This window comes from Falco punctatus (genome assembly GCF_963210335.1).
Source record: "Falco punctatus genome assembly, chromosome: 5".
NCBI classification, from domain to species: domain Eukaryota; kingdom Metazoa; phylum Chordata; class Aves; order Falconiformes; family Falconidae; genus Falco; species Falco punctatus.
This window is the reverse complement of record NC_137584.1, coordinates 19,588,903-19,612,346: the sequence shown is the minus strand read 5'-3', so window position 1 is coordinate 19,612,346 and position 23,444 is coordinate 19,588,903. Positions and strand designations below refer to the sequence as shown.

The 23,444-nt window shown below is 45.5% G+C and overlaps 1 protein-coding gene across 5 annotated transcripts in view; it reads right to left on the bottom strand.

Annotated features, from left to right (window-relative positions):
- ELOVL5 (ELOVL fatty acid elongase 5) overlaps positions 1-21,517 on the bottom strand; it is a 38,734-nt gene extending 17,217 nt beyond the window's left edge. Inside the window, exon 1 of one of the 5 annotated variants that reach the window (XM_080388697.1) lies at positions 21,436-21,517. Coding sequence is in view for 2 of the 5 variants with exons in the window: in XM_080388700.1 (XP_080244826.1) it covers positions 20,496-20,523 (28 nt within the window). In the remaining 3 variants the exon portion in view is untranslated. Of the gene's footprint in view, positions 1-396; positions 1,428-1,485; positions 1,763-20,495; positions 20,976-21,435 lie in introns of those variants that run through there. The other 4 variants (XM_080388700.1, XM_080388696.1, XM_080388698.1 and 1 more) reach the window with 4 other exon arrangements.
- Between the last annotated feature and the right edge of the window lie 1,927 nt (positions 21,518-23,444).

Sequence of the window (23,444 nt, the reverse complement as noted above, 5' to 3'; positions counted from 1 at the left end):
TGGTGTAAGCGTACTATTTACTACTGAAGTATTTAACACACAGAAGCTTAAAACAGCGAGTTCAGATTAACCTAAAATTCTTTTTACTTCTGTTTTGTAAGTGCAAACACAGGATGACAAGCAACGCCCCTCTGCAAGGAGGAAGAGGACTGCACCCTGAGAAAGTCAGCAACATTGACGTTCTCAAATAAATACTGTGAAGCTCTTTTAACAAAGAGCCTCCAATAGCTGGCAATGATAGCTGGGGAGGAGGACGGAACTAAAAACATGAAAACTGGCTCTGCTATGGCCTTTGCAGATAGGTGACTGATTACAGCTCTGATTAACAGCCCATAAACCCAAGAGATCAACAGTTACCGAGGCAAGGGAGAAAACTGCAGTTCATGGTATGAGTACCTCCAGCTCCAGAATGCTTACTGGTAAGACATTACCAGATAAAATCCATGCAACATCAGAACAGCAGAGTGATTCAAATGTCATCTGTCAGCTCCTCACACGGCCAGTATTTATTGGTAGCACCTGGTACATATACTGCAGTATATAAGTTGCTGTACCTCCCTCAGGTTAAAGCAGGAAAGCAGCAGCAACACCTCCCCGAGCAGGGGCAATTATAGACAAAGCTGTTCTCAAGAGAAGAGGAAGTAATTTTCTTCTTGATTGAGAAAAACCAAAACAAAACATCTCCCCCCTAATTTCCTCTTTTCTACCCAGAACTGTACTTAAGTTTCACTAGAATAATTTTATCCATTTTTAACAGCACTGTTTTCACTTCTTGGTGTTTCTCCCGCCCCCGAACTCATAATATTAACAGAATTTTTAGTTATGGGGGAATAACATAAGCAACACAAGCTGTCAACATACCCACAGCACAAACTGAAACAATTGCATGAGTTTATGCATAGCTGCTAACAAAGTTCATCTCTACTTTTTTCAGCTCTAGCTAAAGAAACACCTCTCTCCCACCTCTGAAAGCCCTGCCTCTAGGGGATTTCTTATTGATGCAAGTAAAATGAAAAGCAGGTCCTCTGGTTTTAGTCAGCTGGAACTGACATCTTCCTTTCTTTCGAGTCCTGCAAAGAAAAGCCAAGCAGGATGCAATGAAGTCTACTGCGGGTCCAAAGCAGGACTGGGAGCCACCCAGCCTCCGCAGGAGCTTCGACCTCCCTCTTGCTGGGACCAAGAAAATACAGCGGGCTTGGATATATGCATTTACATCGCATGGTCTTCCATCGCAGAGCCCTGGGCAGGAGGCTGACACGCTCATCAAGGACTTCCAGCTGCATCCCCAGCCCATCGTTTCCCAGGGGGCTCTTGGGGAAATGGGCAGAAAAGGACTTTCCTCTCCATGTGCATCAAGTCTTTGTACAGCTTTGGACTATACAAAGGCACAGAAACTCCTTGGAACCTGGTCACCAGGCACAAACGAAAAAGCTTGATTAAAATTATCGGGAGCGTTAAAAAGTCTTTTCCAGTCCTGATTCATACCAGTTTTATTTTCCGACTGAAGCTGCCCAGCCCAAATAAGCAGTTTGCAACAAGGTGCATTTGTGGGATTAGGTCACCTCACCAGCCGTGACACACAAACCGTGAGCGCTTGCGTGAATGGCCACAGCACCGGCACGCTGGTGTCCTAGGAATAAGGAAATGAAACTGAGAAGCTTATGCCGTCCTACCAGAAGCACGAACATCAGGAAGGCTGTGAGAAATGAGTATATGATTTCCAAGGACAAGCCAGATAGACATCCAGAGCAAGCTCTTCCCCCTCCTCCCCCCATTTTTTTTTTTTTTTTACCTGTCAGCTATTAAATATCGCCAGGAAAATCACTCCCCAGTCGATAATTAATTTTGTTGCTTGAAATCCCCACTTACTCAATTTGTCTGTTGCTCCCTTGATCCAGTACCAGTTGATTTAGTTACGCAGCACTGCATCATCCAATAACCCAGCATCTGTGCCTAACTTCAATGACTTCCAACTCCCTTTTTGCAGAGGAAGACTTCAGATGCAAGAGTTTGTTTCAAAAACAAAGACAAAAAAGCCTAATTCAGAACTGACTTGCTATATACTGTTGGTTGCTGGTCATTAAAAATGCAGATATGTAAACAAAACAATTAAGAGAGCAGAAACAAACTCCAACTAGCTATAGCAAAGACAGCAAGAAATGAAACTCCATGTTCAGCCTTCCATAAAACTGGAAGGGAAAACTGATTCCCCAAGAGGAGGAAGCTTCTGCAGAGGTCTCAGCTTTTTTGGGCAGCTACCCCAAAGCAGCTTTTTGCGCCAGCATTATCAGACAGCACATTGTAAAAGGCACAGCAAAGGAAGAACTACTCCTGGTGTCGATTTCCAGAACTTGCAGAAAAAGAAATTGTTTCAAAAGGAACTCATTTGTGTAACAGAAAAACAGAGGGAAACAATCTGCTTTTGTTCCAAGGGGGGGGGGGGTCATGTGAAAATGCATCGAGTCTCCTGCCAACAGCCACACAACATTAAACACTGCTTCAACGGCAGCAACTACAAGGGTTCTTTTTTAATTAGAATAGTTTCCCAATTCAGAGGAACATCGACTCGAGAAAAATTAAACCAGTGGCCATTTGAAATGCTGTAATGAGCATGTTTCCTAATACTGAAAGTAAGCAAATTCTGTGGCTCACCACATAGATGAGCGGATCTCTAGCAACGCTCCTTTACCTAGACCATACCACAGCAAGGCACGCTATTCACAGTATCATAGAACCATAGAACAGTTTGGGCTGGAAGGGACTTTTAAAGGTCATCTAGTCCAACCACCTGCAATGAGCAGGGACATCTTCAACTAGATCAGGTTGCTCAGAGCCCTGTCCAACCTGACCTGGAATGTTTCCAGGGATGGGGCATCTACCACCGCTCTGGGCAGCCTGTGCCAGTGTTTCACTACCCTCACTGTAAAACACTTCTTCCTTATATCTAGCCTAAATCCATCAACTTTTAGCTTAAAACCATTATGCCTTGTCCTGTCACTTTGTGGCCTGCTAAAAAGCCTGCCTCCGTCTTTCTTACAGGTCCCCCTGTAAGTACTGGAAAGCTGCAATAAGGTCTCCCTGGAGCCTTCTCTTCTCCAGGCTGAACAACCCCAGCTCTCTCAGCCTGTCCTCACAGGAGATGTGCTCCATCCCTCTGATCATTTTTGTTGCCCTCCTCTGGACCTGTTGAACAGGTCCATGTCTTCCCTGTGCTGGGGACCTCAGAGCTGGATACAGTACTCCAGGTGGGGTGTCACCAGAGCAGAGCAGAGGTACAGCATCACCTCCCTCAACTTGATGGCCGTGTTTCTCTTGATGTAGCCCAGGATATGGTCAGCTTTCTGGGCTGTGAGTCCACACTGCTGCCTCATGTCCAGCTTTTCATCCACCAGTACCCCCAAGTCCTCCTCTGCCAGGCTGCTCTCAATCCCTTCATCCCCCAGCCTGTATTGATACCGCAAGTTGCCCCGATCCAGGTGCAGGACCTTGCACATGACCTTGTTGAACCTCATGAGGTTCACATGGACCCACTCCTCAAGCTTGTCCAGGTCCTTCTGGATGGCATCCTGTCCCTCAGCTATGTCAACCACACAAGTCAACCAACACAAGTCAGTCAGGTGCGCTCAATCCCACTATGTCATATATGAAGATATTAAATAGTACTAGTCCCAGCACAAACCCCTGTATTCCTCATCCATCAAATATTCCACCCACCAAATCTGTATCTCTGCAGTTTAGAGAGAAGGATGTTGTGGGGGACCATGTCAAAGGCCTTATAGAAGTCCAGAGAGATGACATCCATAGCCTTATTCAGTACCTATGGTCGGAAGAAAAAAAGAAAAAAAAGACAACACCCCCTCCATTATGCCACACATTGCTTTTTAAAACAGGTACCTCTATATAACCTAGTTCTTTTTCCCTAACCTGCCCTTCTACAATGGACAGGAAAGAAAACACCCCCTCTGATACCAAATTTTAGCAATGCAGTAAGGCCCCTGAACACTAGGACAAGCTGGATCAGGGTCTGGAAGTACTCAGGCTTACAACCTGAAGGATGCTTTACTTCTTCAAGTCCAAATATTTAATCTAGAAAAATGCATATCTGACGTTTTAAACAAAACAAGATTACTGAACTTCCAACTCTGCAAAACAAGCATAATGAAAACCAAGCGTTGCACCTTGCCCCAACAACATCGAGCCCCATCGTTAAAATATTACTTTTTCAAAAGTCCTCTGGATTTAGATAAACAGGATCGGGGTTTTTTTGGACATCCACAGAACATTTTGCAATCTCAGTCCACCTCTGGCACCACGAGCTGGGACATGCACCACGAGCTGGGACATGCACTATGCTCCAGCAGCCACCCATGTGTTTGGTCAGAAGATGTGAGCTCTGCCCTGCTGCTCAGTCCAAGCATGGATGGCCCTGGTGCTCCTCGGTGTGACAACTGAAAATACAGACCAAAGGCTACACAGAAGCGTGCTTTTCTTGCAGTATACATATATATATATATTAAGGTTTATTTATGTAAGTTTTTCACATAGGCTACCAGCAGTGATAACCTGCTCTTCTAACGCACATCGCTACTCTCTGAGGAAAGGGCTAGTAAATACTGAAGTACTTTACCAGCTCCTGTCCTTCAAAGGAAGTTCTCTTGTATGCTTTCCACAGAAAACACATTCTGGGGAGTTTATGCCAAAAAGCGATTTAAGAATTCTTGGTCGCATTTTAATGTTGTTTCTTGAGTTTCTTCTTGGAGTAACTTCAGTTTCCATGTGCAAAAATAAAGCGTGAAAATACAAAGGTTTGCCCCCCGTCCCATGCCACCTTTTCCAAACAAACCAAACAGCAGCAACAAAACATTTTGGGCTGAAAGCTCAAAGCTTTGGTAACTTGTTCCCTTTCAGCAGGATCTTCCAGCTCTCACTCTGCTGCTCAAGTACTCCATGAAACAACAGATCCCAGTTTTTACATTTAAGTACCTGCACTTAAGTTCCAAACAAATCCCCAAAATAGGCATCTAAATAATTGTGCTGGCTTCTGAGAGCAATGCACCATCAGGCCTGGGTGCTCAGCTTCCTTGGAAAACATCCACTTTCTCCGTTCTTAAATTAGGACTTTGAAGCTTAATTTTAGGCACTTGATTTTGGAAATTTGATTTGTGTTTTCTTGTTAAAGTGATATTTCCCAGTCCCTGCCACTGCAGAGGTGACTCCTCTTTTCCCTCCTCCAAAAACACAACAATCACGCTGCTGTTTGCTTTTGTAAACGTACTGGAATTGAAAACGCTCAGTGGCTTGAGAACTGGAAGACGCACTGATAACCAAAGCTGCCAACCAACCATTTTCTGTCCATTTTCCAAAGCTGCCCAGTTTCTCCTTTCTATTCCTAAAGCCTTAACTGTCCCTTGCATGTATTCCCTTTGCCTTTCAACTTGCTGCTAACCCCAGATTCCCTTTTTTTGTCCTTTCTGACTATCCTCCTAGACCCCAAGCACGCTTAATATTAGCAATAAGAAGGAGCTTAGAATAAATCACAGTCCATATTGATCTGAAAGTGCAAGTACATTTATTTCATAGGAAACCAGGTAAAGCACGAGTGCTGTAGATTTTGCACTTTAGTTTTGACAAAAATAAAAGTAACTATTTTTAAACTTTATTTTGCAACTGCATCTCTTGCAAAGCAGTGCAGATTTTTGGCCCCCCTTGCATCAGTGGCAAGTCCTCCAGCCTGCTGCTGACTCAGCAGGACCCACAATGCTGAGCTTTCACACTCACCGGCAGCATCAGCGTAAGGAAGTTTAGAAATAAATGATTTGTATAAAGCTCAAGGAAGTGTAAAAAATGCAGAACAAAGGAGAGAAGCTAGTCTCCAACAGTTTAACCTTAATGGTATTTCAAAACGTTCAAAAATGCTGGGGGTAAAGGAAGACTTTAGCCAGTTAACTAGGGGGGCCATTTCATGCTGTTACTTTTTCTATCAGTCCACTCTCTCAAATCCTTCAGTAATGATTACTTTCATGCATAAACACAGTTGTAGTAATTAAAGTACTTTACAGATCAGAAACAAATACACGAAAGAACACTGCAAAATGGAATAACTAATTGTGCTCAACACCCAATACCTCATTAAACCAGAATCTAATGATCTTCAGATAGGTGAGTAAAGACAAACCATAGGCGTTGTGGTCTTTGCAGTTTTATTCATGTTTTCAGCAGATCTAAACGAGCTCAAATTAGGACCTGCACATCCAAGGCCTAGGACATTGACATGCATTTCATCCCCTCAAAGTCAACAGCTCTTGCTGCACCACAGGGTAACTTCAGCCAGAGGGAAAACACCAGGTGTGACGGTCAAGCAGGAAGAGCAAGCTGGAAGCAAACACACAAATGCACCCATGGAAGTACTAAGAATCTTAAAAAGATGCTACGCCACTTCCTCTCCACCCCAGAAGGATGCATCCCACTACAAGTAAGGATCTCTCATGCTGCGAAGCCCCCCTCAGCAGCAGCAGATCTAGCATCCCTCAGCACTATGGCAAAATGCTTTTTGCAACAGCATCCATTTTCCTGGAAGAAAACGTTTGAGGGGGTACCCTGTACCCAGCTGCTACACCCATACCCCAGCATCAAGATATTGGAAACTTCCTCACTGCTGCCAGCTTATTGCATGGTGCTGTTAGAGTAATAAAGTGCAGATTGCTAAACTATTTACAGAAATAAAACAGGGAGGAAGAAAAAGCAAAGCACGCAGGTTTATTCAACTGCTGTGTTTGTAATAGCATGCAACTATGCAATGTGCAAGGACACTGCACAGACAATTCCCAGCTGGAGGTTAAAGAACTGGGTTTTTTTGTTTGCTCCCCCCCCCCCCCCCCCCTTCTTCTTTCTTTTCTTCTTTTTTATAGGAAAGAAACAGAAGAGAGGATCTGTAGGAAACCAGGTTAAATGGAAACAGAGAGAATATGTATGTGGCACAAGAGCTACAGTTGACGTTTCTGGAAGGAAAGCCAAAGCACAGCACTTGCTTTGGTCCAAAGCCCTCCTCCCGAAACAGTATGTGAGTGTTTATTAACAGCTACTGTTTTAATCTGGAGCTCCCTCTCTTCTTTCAAAAGCTGTGCTGATATTGCAATTGGGAAAATGTGGCTAGCTGTAGCTTACAACGGCTAATTAGCCAGAGGAAGCCTAGGCAGCTAAAGAGAGCGCACTGGGAGGATGAAGGAGTCCAAACCTAAGTCCAGAGGGCTGTAAGGACTTCAGCTTTCATTTCAAGTCTCCTTTCTCTTATTCAAGTGCCACCTGAAAGATGGTCTGAAAAAATCCTCTTCTCCCCTTTAGTAAAGGGGCTCCTCTAATCTCTGTGCACCTCAGTCAAACCAACTTTTTACTTCCACAAGAGAAAAACAAAGGTACCGTCCCCAAAGCCTATTTTAATGAGCCTTCTTGATCAAAAGGCTGCATTTTCTAAGAGAGCTGATGAGACCAACAGGTCCAAAGGATGCAGAAATCCAGTCTTGCATGACCACTACTAGCAGCAGAGTTCAAAGAGTACCATGTAGCCTCAAGACCGTAAGCTTCAATTTATTTATTTTTTTAAAATGCCCACATCTCAAAATTGCATATTAAACTTTAAAAAGCAACAAATACGAAAAGAAGTTACAAGCGGGGCCGTCCTTCCGCGTGAGCCCCCATTTCCTTCAACATCCTGCAGCAGCGGCACCAAGTCTGAGCATTGACAGGTCACCCGCCACCAGCCTGCCCCCTCCTCTTGCGTCAAGGCTGAACCCCGGGGACATCTCAAGAACAACCAAAAGCGTAGGGTAGATCTATAATTCTTGGTTATCTTCTTTGCATTTGCTAGCTTGACACATGAAAGCTTGCTATCAGACCCATAAAAGCACCTGCAATTCCCCTGCACATGTGAAACACCGTACAAAGCAAGAAATGGCTGTGTGCAGCTGTCCAGTGAACAGCAGTTAGCTATAAAAAGGCTATCTGCGGTTCACATGCTGGCTAGATACAGCGATCCAATAAAAAGCTGCAAAATTAGAGGAAGATCATGAAACCTGAGGGTGATGGTCACAAAGGTAGTGCTACACCATGCAAATCTGACTAGTAGAGGGATAATAGTGCACACAAAACCCAAAGTAAGATATCCCGCTAAGATGCGTAGCTACAACTCCTGTGTTCCAGTAGGTAAACGACACTTTTTGGAGGACCCTTTGTGTTTGGGAAACCAGATCACACTGAAAAGCACACAAATCACCCTTAGGCAAGTTACAGTATTTTAAGTATTTATCTGTGTGTATACTTTTATTTCCAATGAGCGTGGGGTAGTACCTGGAGTGCTATGGGAAAAGTGAAATTCCCTTGTGGGCCCTAATGCACAAAAAATATATGTAAGTGAGTCAGCTACATTCCTCAATAAAAGTGAATTTCTACACTTAAAGGAAGAAAGGACGCATACTGACATAGATGCATACCACAGCTTGCCTTGCTGCTATTTCTTCATATGGCCAGCCATGCTACGAGAAGTCAGTCTTAAAACTTCTGTATTTTCCTGCTGCACCCCTGTGAGACACGAGTTAATCCTGTACGGCTGCAGCTGCACCAATACTTGGTGACTTCATTTTAAGATGCTAAACATCATGCCAGACAGTACCACCACACGTAGTGAACAGTACTAACAGAGAGTCAAGCAAGTACGAATAAACAGCTAGCATTAAGTAGAAGGTGCTAAAAATGTTCTTTTCCCCACCATTCTGATAATTAAGAGAAAAGAAGAAAAAAAAATTTACTCCAGGTACAACTGTTATGCCATGGATCCATGCTGCTCAGGACAAAACGCTGCCATTAGACACCCTGTTAAACCCCTGCCTTCAAAACAGTATGAAAATAATAGGCTCATCATTCAGAAAAGCAACAGCCTTTGAAGATCTAATCTCCTTTCCAAAGGATAAAGAAGTTAACGCTATGCAAGGCAAGATTGTGACCTTGTTTTCTTCTTGCCCAGGTCTGACAAGGAATGTTGAGAGTGCAGACTGTATTTTCTGGTATAGGAGCAGAAGATGCTGAGACAGGATCATCATTACAGGTGCATCACTCAGATCATTCCCCCTCCTTTCCTTTCCTGTACAACACTTAGCACATCTGTCAAGGAAGTATTGCCAAAACACGCAGCTAGCTGATGGCATTTCTGCTACAGAAGCTCAGGGCTGAAAAGCCTGGTGTGTCCCGAGGAGTCTTCCCTGCAGCAGACTCACGCTAAACCAACCCTTCCCGCGAATCAGCAAGTATCAAGGTACCAAATAATCGCTGTAACAAGGGCCCCTGGAACAGGGGACTGACTCCTGGGGTAGTCAGAACAGAAAGCATTTCTACCTGTACATTTCCTTGGTTTGATGCTGGCAGCATGTTCCTAAATGTTACTTCATCAGAAGACCCTGCTCCAGGAGGCAGGACTGCAGTTCCTTGTAGTTTATTCTTTGTTTTAAGGGGAGAAAGACCAACCAACCAACCAATTAAAAGGCAATACTGTAACAGTAAAGCTTGGTGTGATCTTATCACTCGCTCTTCCTATGAACTTTAAATAGACTATTGGAGGAAAGAAAAACCCTACACTGCCCACACATCTGGCAACTGCCAAGCTGTTTTATACAAGCTCATAATATAAATAATTTGGGTAGCTGCAGAAGTCAGGAAGGGTATTCCAGCAAAATAAGTCAATTTCCTCTAAAACTTAGCCACTCTTTTCTTACAATAAGAGGCAACAAATTCCTGGTGCAGTGGAAACCCCACTGCCATTAAAATATGTTCCAATGAAAAACATGTCTAGGCTGAACCCCCAGCACCAGCACCAAGGTGCAGAAGGTTTTACCACATTCGCTTTGTATTTCCAAAAGCACCAGAGCAAAGACAGGGCCAATACTGTAATTTCCTATAATATCTCTGCTTTAAATACAGCGACAAACCAACACCCACACAAGCAGCAGGTGGCAGGTTTCCCCCCCAGCCCTGCAGCTATCCTGTCCTCTGCAGGGCAGCAGTCGGAGGGTACCAGATATGCCTCCTCTGCCTTGCCGCTTGCGCGGCGTCTCTCTCAAACAAAGTCTTCAGCAGTTTATAAAGATAAGAAGCTCCCTCCACCCAGGCATTTTCCCCGCTCATGCCTGTTATGGTGCCAGCTCATGCCCACCAGTAACCCTCAGGCTGACAGGCATCACATCACCTCACCCTTGTTCTAACTTCTCCATTCAGCCACGTCCATAGCTGTAAAACCATGCCCAGAGTGTGTGGGGTGACCAAGAGCAACCAAGAACAGATCTGACAGTGCTGCAAGGGGTGCTTTCATTCCTTCCCTACCCTCCACCACTGCCTGGGTGGAGGAAGCAAGGGAAAATTGAGGTAGCCCCAAGGAAACAACCAAGCAAGAAGATCAGCTTTCAGCCAGGTCCATCCTGACACCTGATTTACTGCAGAAGAAGCACCAGCACAAAGCAGGCACCTGGGTGACAAAGAGGTCTTACCTGCCTGAAGCTGAGCAAAGCCATTGCATTGCACTCGGCAAGAAACCAAGATCATAGCAAAAAGAAAGGCAAATAAAACAGATAGACAAAAAGATGTAGAATTTTTAAAGCAGAATTCTATAATGCTATTAAGAAAAGGCCAAATCAAAATGCATTGCACGCACATCATTTTGCATGTGGGAATGGTTCTAGTGAAAAGTGCTAGAATTGCAGAAAAAAGAAAATGTGAAATAAAAAAAGGTCACACAGGATATGTTAATGTCATGCAGAGCTAACACAGAGATTTCTTAAATATAATCGTAACAGCATGGACTGACAGATCATTGCACTGTAAAAAGCAAACAACAACAAAAAATCCACCCTGAAATGTTCAAACTATGAAGGAGACAGATTTTTCAGATGCATTACTACGTTCCTGTCTTGAAAACTGCAGGACTAGGGATAATCTCAGGGCAGGTCAGATGTGATAGGGCAGGACTCAAGGGGAAGGGGCAGAACGTTAACCACTGAGAAACCCAGCAGATGAAGACCAACATCACATTTCTTCCAAAAAAATGCAATTTTAATGTTTTATTCAATCTAAACACAGCAAAAGTTTTCCAACAGAAACAGAGCTAATGAAAAGAAATACACAGAAAAAGACAGAAATAAAAAGCTAAACAGGCAGTGCATATGACCAAAAATGCTTACTACACACTGATCAGCCTGCAGCTGAGGACCTTGAAGACAGAGGGGAAGTATCCCCTTTTATTTTTGCATCCTTAAAACATGTTATCCTGTAGGAAACAATAATCAACAACCTTACTAGTGACCTGAGACACACCTTGAGTACAGTAGCCTAAGATTAAATTTCAATAGGAACTTTGATTTTCTGATGATACCAAACATTTTTTTTTTACTTGAAGTCAAAAATAATTAAAATTATTATTATATTTACTATACTGTTTGCAGGAAAGTGAAAACTTAACTTGCAGTGCATTTTATAAGCACTCATTTTGTTAAGAGTGAAAGATAGGAAAGAATTAAGTTGCATTTCATCAGCCATACTAATAAAGCAACTTTAAACTCCGGGCAAAAGACAAGCTCTTTAGCTTCTATAGCAAAACAGTGCACATCTACTATATGGATGGCAACATATTAAAAAGTTGCTCAGCAGGTAACCCCAAACCTTTACATTCCAAGTGTACCTATTTCATATATGTTTTGTACCGACTGTGTAGGATACAGAACGATGCTTCAGGCAATGAAATTGCTCATTCATGTTGGCAGCTCTCTGAAAGTTTCCCCTTCCAGAATCTTACCACCACGGCAGCTCTATTTTTACTGCATGCTAAAAGCAAAACATGCTTTTGTGCAAAGAGCTCTTTCATGATCCAATTTTTCAAATATCAAAAGACAATTCTGGTGGTTGGAAGTTTTTTTACAATGTTTTCATCTCCCTGGAACACAAATCCTCCACACAGATGTGTCATCTCTAAAACAAACATCACCAAATGGACTCTTCATTTAAATAGACCTGATCCTCTGGACCAGGCTTCAGTTCCATAGCCTCATGCACGAACTGATACATGGTGGAAGAATAGAGGAAGAAAAAAAAAAACCCACACCAACAAACACCCAAACCACAGGTTCAACTAACATTCTGCTCTCAGATTAATAACAACCAACAGCTTAGGAGGGAATTTGGTAGAGGTCTCAGCAGAGTGATGCTGCTGTGAGGAGGGATGTGTCAGAACTGCCAGTGGCTGACTAGGGCTCCTTCACTGGTTCAGCCCAAACCCCAGTCCTGCTCCTCTGTTCTGAAAAAAAAAAAACCACCTCCCAGGGCGTTGGGTGAATAAGCTTTTAAAAGGCAAAGCCTGAAAAACAGATAGAAATATGAAAGCGAGAAATGGAGCAGTAAGGAAAAACAAAGAGGGGGAGGCGTGGAAAACCCCTTAACTTCATTGCTAAGCTCCTTCATATGTGCTACCAGCAACTCACGTCCCTGTCACTGTAGGTTCAAAGACTGTCATCTTCTCCCAAGGGCATACATCTCTCCTTCGGAGGCAACACAGCACTAAAGGATGTAAAGCACTTACTCCAAGACAGTCACTTCTCATGCACTGTGAACGGTGGTTAAAAACCAGAAACGCCCCCGTGTTCTCGCCAAGTGCATCCTTCAGGACTCAAATCTGTGTTTTATCAGCTTCCTAAATGTATGTTTTAAGACTCAAAGTCAATCCCCACAAACACTTAGAAAACCGAACTGTGCTATATGCAACCAATACCCATGCTGCTGTATCATTTGAGCTTGATGTGTTTTGTGAAACCAAGAAGTATTCAGTCTGTAAAACTGGAAATTCATGATAGCTCTGCAATTGCTCAGCTAGAGTTTAGATGTGACTATCTTATCTAAACGACTGCACTGAATTTAAAAGGAATGAGTTAACTACACGGACTTCAAAAAATGAGAGAAAAAACTTTGAAAACAACATTAGCGGTCCCTTCCTGTACCTTAATGCAACCACTTAGCAGTGGTGATAGAGCAAGAAATCAATATAAAGTAGTACCAGAGGATGTTATTTTTGTTCTGCAAGACACGGCAAGGCGTACAGCCTGCTTTTGCGTGCTTCAAAGGGAGATGACAATGGCTTTGAAAGGGCAGAAGTAAGGGCAGGGAAGTTAGAGGTTCCGGGAACCTGTCAAGTAAAAGTGGAGGACTGAGTATGGCCTCTGGAGAATTACTCGGGAACCTGATGAAGGCTGCAAAACCAGAGGACAGAGCTACAATCATTAAACTCTCACAAGTGGTCTGGCACCATCATTGACTCTAAAAATGGCTTACACCCGTGCACAATTTTTACCTTAAGAAACTAGAGGCGGCAGCAGCAGCTCACGCATTAGCAGGGCAATGATCTACACTGAAACACAGTGGCCCTTCTGTGACTGCCTGTATCATTATTATTTTTCCTCCTCATCTTTAACTGAACAGAAAAGGCCTGCTAAATGCAGCACCCCTTACTGACTTGCTTAGTGCCATCTCTCTACATCTACATGTAATGGGTCTTCTGCCACCCTATATATTCACCCTATATATTGCTGGTGTTCTCTCACACTTCTGTTTTCCTCTAGCCCTTACACTGCATTTTAACCTCTTGCAGAAGGTGATGGGGACACCCACCCAAAATTTCCCAGCCCGTGGTTGACTCTGGTGGACAGGGAAGTCCAGCCACCTCTTCTGTAGCTGTAGCAAATGAGAGGCTGTGGAGGCAACCGTGGTGTAAGCCGTGCCTTCTGAGTGGCATGCAAGACAGATTTCAATAAAATATGAAAAAGCCGACTCCAATCTTTTGCAAGAGGTTTTTCTGCTTAGGCTTGTTAAGGAGGCAGAGAAAAATCCATAAGTAACTAGGTCTGCTGGACTAGCAACCCATTTTCTGTCACTGTATCACATATGTTAATAAAAAAATTGTGAACGGTGTTATGAGTGCAGGTATCTTCCCCACTAATGAGGCTTCATGTCACGCAGTAAGTCAAGTTCACAAGACTAATGTAAAGCTTAACAACACACCAAAAGGCCACTGTACACGAGTGAACTGACAAATACATGATGCAAGGGATAAACGCATAACCCTAATACAGAGCAAACAGCTACGAGCTTGCACCAGTTCATGAGGTCTGTGACCAGCTAAGAGCCACCTCTCCATGCCAGCATCACAGAAGAGAAATGAACCACCCAAGCAGACTCAGGTGTTCACCATAAGCATCTGCTGCCCTCCAATCCACATATGCACATACATAAAAGTGCAAGCACAACTAATATCATTGCGCCCTTCAAAGCCAAATCCAGATTCCTGTGCCTCTACCAACATTGTCCTGCAGCTGCCACATGAGGTCTGGCTCGAAAACATGTGAGCAGCTACATGAATGAACTGAACATGTTGATGCTTTCTGGTAAGCACACATGCTATGCACCCAAACTAGCACACCATTTGAACTTCAGCACACAAAAAGGTTTCTTGAGTTTCTTTTCCTGAAGGGCAGGGTGATGTTAAACATTGGAGAATGTCAGCCTCCTAACTGGCTAAAGGTTTAATTATTGTTAAGTCAAAGGTTTTCCTACTGCTTGGCTAGGAGATGATTCAAAACATCAGTATTTTATAAAATCCACCCAGGAGCAGGAAACAATCCTTCATGAAAAGGTTAACAGATGCTTTCTGATTAAATTATGTCATAAGAATAGCACATCTAAGGGGAAGTCTACAAAGATTAAAGTATAAAGGTCTTTAGTTTCCCAAGTCTTCATCATTTTGAGTAAAACCAAACTTGAGGACACAGGACCAGCTCAAGAACTAGACCCTTTTGTTTGGAACCCCTATGCTGACAATAAAGTAGTGTCAAATGTACAAGTAGTTTTCTTTTGCTCATTTCTTACTGCTTCAAGATCTGATTTGATCTTCAGAAGACCTCTATCTGAATAAGATGCCATGGGTTTAACCCAGCAGAGGGAGAGGAGCACCTCCACTAAACTGCAGTCTGCTCCAAACCCACAAGCACATGTCACCTAAGGGAAGAAGACATTTTCCCATAACTAGCACTTGCTGGGTGTTCCTTACCCAACAAGGGCACAGCAGAAACACTGCCTTAATCCAAAACGCTCCCCAGCAAGTTTGTAACAGCGTAAAGTAAGGGGAGGGGGGAAATAAAAAAAAACCTAAAAAAACCCTAAACAGGCAAAAATGCAAACCTGCATGCTTAATGAATTAATTATCTAAACATATGGCCTAAAACTGTAAGATACTTCGACGTGTATTTGGTCTAATAAGCTAAACCACATTATTCTGCATATTTAATACTTGTTAGGTAACATCTTTAAGAACCATGACACCAACAGAAATGTCCATCAGCACGCATATACCTCAAAAGCTGGAATGTTACTTGAAATTAAGACTACATCCTTTCTGAAATCAAGGCTACATTTCAGAGCAGAGAGCCTGAACTTGCACATAGGAAGAAAGCAATTACCCTCCAGTTACAGCAAAGCCAGCCGACAAGAAGAAACAGTTTTCTGAAGGTCACAGAGGGACAGGAGCGCTTCCAAGCGATAGAGAAGGAACAGTCACTTTGTTCAAAGTGCTGACCCAGTGTCTCAAAGGGTAGGGATCAAAGAGCAGGGCAGGATTTGAAAACGCAGGAAAACACATTTATTCCACGTTTGCCATAGCTCTGCAGAACCAAGTTTTGTCTCCTGTAAATGCTAGTGCAACTCAGCGTGTGTAGTCATCGCCCAAAGCATCTCACTTGGCAGGCGGATGTTTAGTACAAAGCTTTGACATGGAGGTCAGTTAAATCCAGACAACTTTAACATAAATACAAGTTCAGGGAAGCTTTTTATATTTCTACCTGCTCAGTATGCCCTTGGTCATCAACAAAGCATCATTAATGAAGCACAACCTCTACATCTAATATTGCTTTAATAAGGGCGTGCAAAATACACAGATGCAATGGGAGGCTGAGACCAACTCTTAATTTGCAGCACTGAGTTCAGCGTAAGTAGCATGATTCATTTGTTCTTGGAGAAGTGACAATTACACTTACCAGCCTGCATCTGTAGAATCTCTACACCTGGTAAGGGAATTTATTAGACTGCCATTGTGCTTTCTAAATGCCTGACACTTTGTGTTTCATATGAGTCAACCATTTCATCGAGGAAATAAAATAATTCTCCAACGCATCGAACACATTAGAAAATTATTTACCGACCACATACTTTGGACAAGTTTGCTCTCGTGCTTTTAGTTACCCTGTAAGATAATGCATCCTAAATGCCAAAACACAAATAGAGAAACCAAGGCAATACATTCTGGGAGATTAATGTCATTAAACAGATCTAGGGAGAGCCAGTGCATAGACAGTCCGCAGCAACTATACAAGTTATCTCCATAGCAAGATCGGAGGCAGCATTTATTTGATTTGTCAAAGAGTCAATTCAGGTCACTGTTTGCAATACCTTTATCAAACACAGATATAACTGCTGTTCTGTCAGACACAGGGTACAGACTTCAGCGGCCTCAGGACCCCAGATATAAATCAGCACTTTGGAACTCCAGGGATGTCAGCCTAAACAATGTCCTCTTAACCATACTGCAGCAATACCAAATTTAAACAGCCTTAGGAAAGGCCATAGCAAAGCAATTTGAACTGGACATAAGTTTTTAGACAGACTAACTTCTATGTAATTCACTGATTATCCTTTTCATTTGTCCTTGAGTGTGATCTTCCATCTAAGGGGAAAAACTGTTTCCAATGCTAGCGTGCATAAACCAGTTGGATTGCAGAAATCTTCTGCATTTTTAACACATTTAAGAATCACAGAACAAATTAGCAACTATATTGCATATGACAAAACAGCTACAGACTGTAAGGATTATTGTCAGTTTTGTGAAGTGTTCGGATGCACACAGAGAAGTGTGCTCTGACTGGAATGCAGTAAGCATCCGTTTCTTAAGCCTATTATATAGTCAAATAGCTTTCAAAAGCATATGTTGCATCTTGAAAGAACATAATCTTGTGCATTGTAAAAACCAGGAAAACAAAAGCGTTACTGCAAAGAGCTGAGGCCAACAGCCCCAAAAGTATTCCTATGTTTAAACAGTTTTATAGATCTTACCCCTATACAACTAATTTCAGACATGGCAATGAAAGAAGGTTAACAAAAGGACTGAGATTAAGAGGACAAAATGAGCAAGTTGTTCAGTTACGCAGGGGAGGTTATAGCAAACAGCACCATCACCCATACATGCCTTCATGACCTGCATGAAGAGCTACCAAGTCTAAGAGGAGCTTTAGCAGCTTTGAACAGGCAACAGAGTTGGCTTGTGACCCATCCTAAGACAGCATGACACTCGCAGGAGTGAAAAAACCCACCAAGAAATAATAGGTAGAGGTGTTTGTGGCTCTGCTCCTCAGCAGTGAAAAAGCATCCCCACCTCTGTTTGTTCAGAGAACAGACCCTCAATGCCTGGAATAATAAAAAAAAATATGTCACCAAGAGGCCATTTGCTCCAAAGGCTCTCCCAGTCCAAAGGAGACTCTACAGAACGACCCATCCCAGGAGATGGCTCTGCGCTGAGCCCACCCTCCCAGTAAATTGCTGCCCTGTCTATTGGGCAGCCAGCAGGCAGGAGCAAGGATGAACGCTCATTGTGACATCTTTTTAGTACTAGCTCCAAGAGGGACAGAGGGCAAAACAGGACACAGAGGCACAATGCTGTTTTAACATGGGACTGCACGCATTTGCTGTTTCTCTCCCAGAGATCTGTCTCAGGTGGAACACAGACAGAGTTAACCAGGAGACTCACTTCATCCCAGGACTGCTGAGACCACTAGAAGACAGACAGTAGACAAGTATTTTAACCTTGTAAGCACCACCACCTTGCGCTGTACAGGTGGGGTTTTTTTCTGAGCTCAGCAGAAACAGAAGCTTTTGATGTTGCAACGCTTGCTGCCCCAAAACTGAGGAAGGTAAAGGAATGAGGTCAGCTCAGTACTTGAGAGCATTTAACCAGCTGAATGTCACTTACAAGGAATACGATTCCCAAGGGGCAGCTCTGGATTGCTCTCAGCGCCAGGCTTTCCACCTGCGGCTGCTGGACTTGAGCACTAAGTCAGCCTGAAATCCTAAAATATTGACAGTTCCAAAAATCGGAATCTTCAAACATTATTGCCAAAAACCTGCTCCTAGCCAGCTGCAAAAGAGCGAGCAATTAAAGGTGCTGCCCCGAGGCCTGACAGATTTACAGTATTATTGCCAATTTACATTTTTTTTTTGTTCTGTTAATCTTATCTTCTCTAAGTTAATTCCTCTTGTAAACAACTCAAAATGAAGGTCAGCAGGGAAAGAAGAGATTAGACCAGAGAATTCAAAATATTTTATTTCAACTCTGGCTGCACTAAAGGCAAGGAATGCAACAAGAGGAATTCTTGCTAAGAAATGTAAAGGCAACATCAGCTTACTAAAAATACTGCAGTAAGCGCACCCACAGACTGGTCAGACAGCACATAAACTAAGTATCCTTAATGATGCTATATTTATGTACCAAATATGCACCAGTTTTAGTCAAAGAGACTTCATTTGATCAGCTGCTGGTATGTAAAAGCTAGTAAATCACACAAAGTACAATTGCTTTTTAGAAAGCACAGTGAGGCAAATAGATCAACAGCCAGACCCTTCCCCAGCCTGCAAGACAAAGCTACACTGCACATTAAATTCAGCAGTGCTCTCTCCGGTTGCATTTGAATGCTAAAATACAGGGGACTTAACTTAGATCATTCACGATAAATTCACTTAGCAGCTTACGGATAAAAAAATACAGAGTCCCTAAGGGCTTCCAGCACACATTCATATGTAATGTGTACATCGTAAGAAATTCAGGAAAATCCAGAAAAATTTTGGTATGTCCTTGACCCATGTCAGACGGCAACAGTGTCTCTGAGGGCAAACTCACTCTTTAAGTTCAGGAAATTCAGCACAGCGGTCTCTTTCATCTGCTCCTCAGTTCATGTAGAGCTGGAAAGGAATCACTACCCAGCTGACCCCAGTCATCTCCAGGCTCCACAAGCTTTCAAGGGAAATCCTCACTGAGTGTGCAAGTACAGCTCCCCCCAGGCAGAGCACACTGCCTTGGCTACTCTGCTGCTCTGAAAGCAGATGATGTCTAGTGCACCCCAAATAAATGAATACTTTTATAAGAAACTCCAGCTTTCATTGCCGAACAGCATCAGATGATCATGTGTGCCACAGGCTTACTCTCCCTGATGCAGCTTCAACTTCTGTTAGCAGTGTTGAGGACACACCAGTATTTCCCTCTAGCTACAGTGTTTTCCGACAGCAGAAAAAAATCTCCGGCTGGGACTGCACAAAGGAACAAGGAGGGCTTAGAGTAAAATATCAGAGTTATATCACAAAACGCTCCAGTGTATTCACAAGTTCATACGAAAAGTAAATAAATCCCCTCCTGCTACGCTAGCAGCTTTATACTGATGCAGCAACACCATGAGCCTGCATCTACAAAAGCTTCACAGCTGCAAACCCCTGCATGCAGCCACAGCCGCCGGCAATAATTTAAGCCGACCGTTTGCAGCAGGCCCACGGCTGCCAGGTCCTGGCGGAGGGCTGCGCTTCAGAGATAACCTCACCCTGGAAGCAACCTGGCCCAAAACTCCAGCGAAGGGCTGCACGGCCACCGGAGATGCCTGCACGCTTGCCCTCCTCTGGTTTCAGCTGCAGGGCGTGTTTCCATTTACACAGAGCGGTTTCGTAGACTTCCTGATCGGAAGCATCCAAACTGGGCAACTGCTGCCAGGCCCCTGCCTTGTTTTCACTCGCCCTCGCTAGCGGCCAGCTGAGCTCTTTGCTTGTGTTTTTCACTGCCACGGTACCAAATCCCACAGCACCAGAGATCACCCAAAGCACTGAGAATACAAATTAGCGGTACAGGGCACTGCCGTTCAACCGTGGCTGGGATGCCAAGCAAGCAGTACACCCAGCTGCCAGAGGCACGAAACACCTCTTGTCATCTACCAGGAGCCCTCCTTGCTGAGCCAGCCAAGGTGTTACTATTCCTGCCCAGGTCTGCAGAACTGGCCTTTTGTCTCCAGACTCAGAGCACGGATCGGTGCTGGAAAGCTCTGCGGAGCTGGGTCCTCAGCTGCTGCATCCCTGGGAAACGGGGAGGGTGGGGTGGGGTGCTGAGGGCAGAAAAGCAGCCAGTGCAGGCAGGGAAGAAGGAAACACTTAAATTGCCCAAGATGATACTCGCATAACCCTGAGCGCTGCCAACTTCTAATGCTGCTGCTGCCGCCCGAGGGTTTCCAAAAGATGGAGGAGATAAAAGCAAAGTCATAAAGTTTTTAAGAAAGTCCCTGCATACACATCTGACATACCGACACATTTCTGTCTCATGCTCTTCCTTCTCTACTTACTTCCGAAATGCTTGCACTCTTTAAACATTTAGATTCGAAAGCGGGCAGGCATCTTTTAGAAGCACTGCCCATCTCCCCGGCGCTGCTCTCATGTGGCGCCTGCCCTGTCCCGCAGCCGAACCCGGGAATTCCTGTGCCAGCGGCTCCATTCCTGATCAGTAAAGCGGGGGGACCGGTGAGCGAGACGATGGGCTCAGGGAAGAAGCAGCAGCAGAAGCCCAAGTCTTCGCTTGCGAGCCCGACGAGACCTTCCGCTGCCCCGCTGCGGGGCTGCCCGGGCCCGGCCGCCCCCGCAGCCCCGCTCGCCCGGCCCGCCCCGAAGCAGGCGACCCCCGCGACGCGCGGGGCAAACGCGGGTCACGGCTTTTTGCTGGGAGCCGCAGCAGCGCTCAGCCCTTCCCCAGCTCCCCGCACGGCCCGGGGCCGCTTCCTCGCCGTCAAACGCAGGCGGGGCGGGGGTGACGGGGGGGTCCCCCCTTCCTGCCCATGTTATTTCTCTCGACTCCGTGCCCCGCCACGGCGGAAGGAGCCGCCGCCGCCCGGGGATGCAGTAGCCATGGCAATGCGAGATTGCATCATGCTCTTGACTAACTGCACCGGGGAAAAACGCTCCCGGCGAAAACCCCGGCCCTTCCGCCGCCCCGTCCCCTCCCTCCCCCGGCTCGCCCGCCCGCCCGCCGGCCCGCCGCTGCCGGCCCCGGCCGCGGCTCCGCCGCTCGCCGCCGAGCCCGCCTGCCGCCCCCGTCGCCGCACTTGTTGCGCGCCCCGCAGGCTGGCGCCCCCCCGTCCGCCGCGGCCCCACTCCGGTACCGGCGCCCCTCCGGTACCCTTCCCCCTCCCCTCGTCGTCCTCCTCCTCCGGGCCCGGGCGGGCGCGCCGCATCCCGCCGCCGGGCGCGGAGCCCCGGCGCTGCCCTCCCGCCCGGGGGACGCGGCCCTACCTGGCGGCGGCGGCGGCGCTGGGGGCGGCGGGTGGGCACCGGCCAGCTCTGTCACGCTGCGGCGCGCGGGGGCGGGGCCGGAGGCGGGCTCAGGGCGGGAGGCCCCGCCCCCCGCCGAGCCGTGGGCTGACTGTGACGTAAGAGTGGTGCGGGGGGCTAACGGGCGGCGGCGGAGGGGGTGCTATGACGTCACGGCCGCCGAGGGCCAATCCGGCGGCCGCGGGAGGCTCGGGAGCGGGGTGGGCGAGCGGCGCTGTCGCCGCGGGGGTGGCGCCGGCCCGGGCGCCGCCGGCACACCGGGCCGCTGGGCGCGGGGGGCTCGGGGCCGCGTCAGCCCGTGAGCGTTACGCGAAACACCGGGCGGCCCGTCGGTAAGGGGGATTCCAACCCGGGCGATGGAAGCAGGAGGCCCCGGTGAAAAACAATATGGGACCATGTCATTAAAGACTGCCATAATTAGATAAGCCACAGGCCTAAATTAAAGGTCACCGGCAAGCACAGTTGATTTGTTTCCCGTGTTTTGAGTAATGGGCTTAGCGGTGCTACGGGGGCTTTGAATATAAGCTCTGGGTGCAACAGAAATGCAGGATTTTAACTTGGTCATGTAATAAACCCCCTGGTGTTGTTGGCTAATTCAGATGCATATACTGAGCCTGTCCCCACAGTGTCGGCTGTCCGAGAAAGGAATTTCAAAGCATCCTTTTTGGCTCCTCTCCAATAGCCGGCCGGGATGCTCAGCTCAACGGAGGAAGAAAGGTCCCCTCTACATGCTCCCCACGCTCCGCAAGGTCCTAACAGGACAATAGCAAGGGAGCCTTGGCGTCGGTATGGCCGGCGGGAAGAAAGCAGTTTGTTTCTTTCCCTCTCTCACATCCTCCCTCATGCTGGAATGACCTTTTAAAATTATTTTTTTCCCCCTAGGAGTGTGTTCCGTCTCTTTGCTAATTAGATTAACATGTTACATAAATAAAGAACAGCTTTGCTTTGCAAAGGAGAGGAGTTGAGCAGCAATTTGCATGGGTTTTATTCAAGATCAAGTATCTGCACTCCATGGGAAGCAGCAGTTTTAGAAAGCTGGAGGGAAAAGGGTTTCATGAAGCTTCTCTGTGGTGGAAGGTGCAAGTACAGGTGAAGCCATCAAGGCTAACCCATACCAAGCCAAAGTCCAGTAGCTTCTCCCGGGTAGTCAGACACTGGTCCTATGCTCATGGTCATTCAGCTGAAGCTGTGTGTTGGAGCCTCATCTAACCCGGTTGAAGCTCAGTGTGCAAACTGTTCCCAGGTGTGATGCTGAGCTGTGAGCAGGCAACGCCGTAACGCAGCGTGTTTGCCCAGTGGGAGCAGAAGCAATCTGCCTTAAGCTCTCACCGGGACAAGAAAAGAATATCTCTCTCCAAAGCAGACATCGAGGCTATGCCGTAATTTTTTTGTTTAATCTTATTTCTTTATTAGAATAAGTCGTTAATAGGAATGCTTTTTGGTTTGGATTTTTTTTTTTTCCTTTTTGTTTTAAAGCCCCGTTATACATTTCCTTTCCTTTTGAAGGACCAAACCCCCGTATGATTTTTGTGTGTGTGATCTGAGGCTTTGTAGCAGTATTCAGTAAGGTACGAGCACTCACAACTGTCCTTGCCAATGTATTTTAACATTTGGAAAAAACCCAACAAAAGCCAGCACAACTCTCAAGCGAGTATGCCTTTCTGAATGCCCTTTGCCCAAGTTTGTGTTCTGGATGTTTCTGAGGCATTCCTTCTTGTTTGAGGGGAGTCAAGAGATCTTGCTTCTAGCAAAATTAATGGAATAAGGCACAAGTCCCTTTTTTTCTCACTTGAGCTAAAATGTCCTGAGCTCATTGAAACGTGACCATTAGGTCTTTCCACATCTGTAAATCTGAACATGATTTTTCGATGTGCTTTAAATAAAGTTGCTTCCCAACAAGTATACACACTTGTTTCCGTGGTTCATTGATGAGAGATGATTGCACCAAGTGTTACTTTCACAGCCAAAAG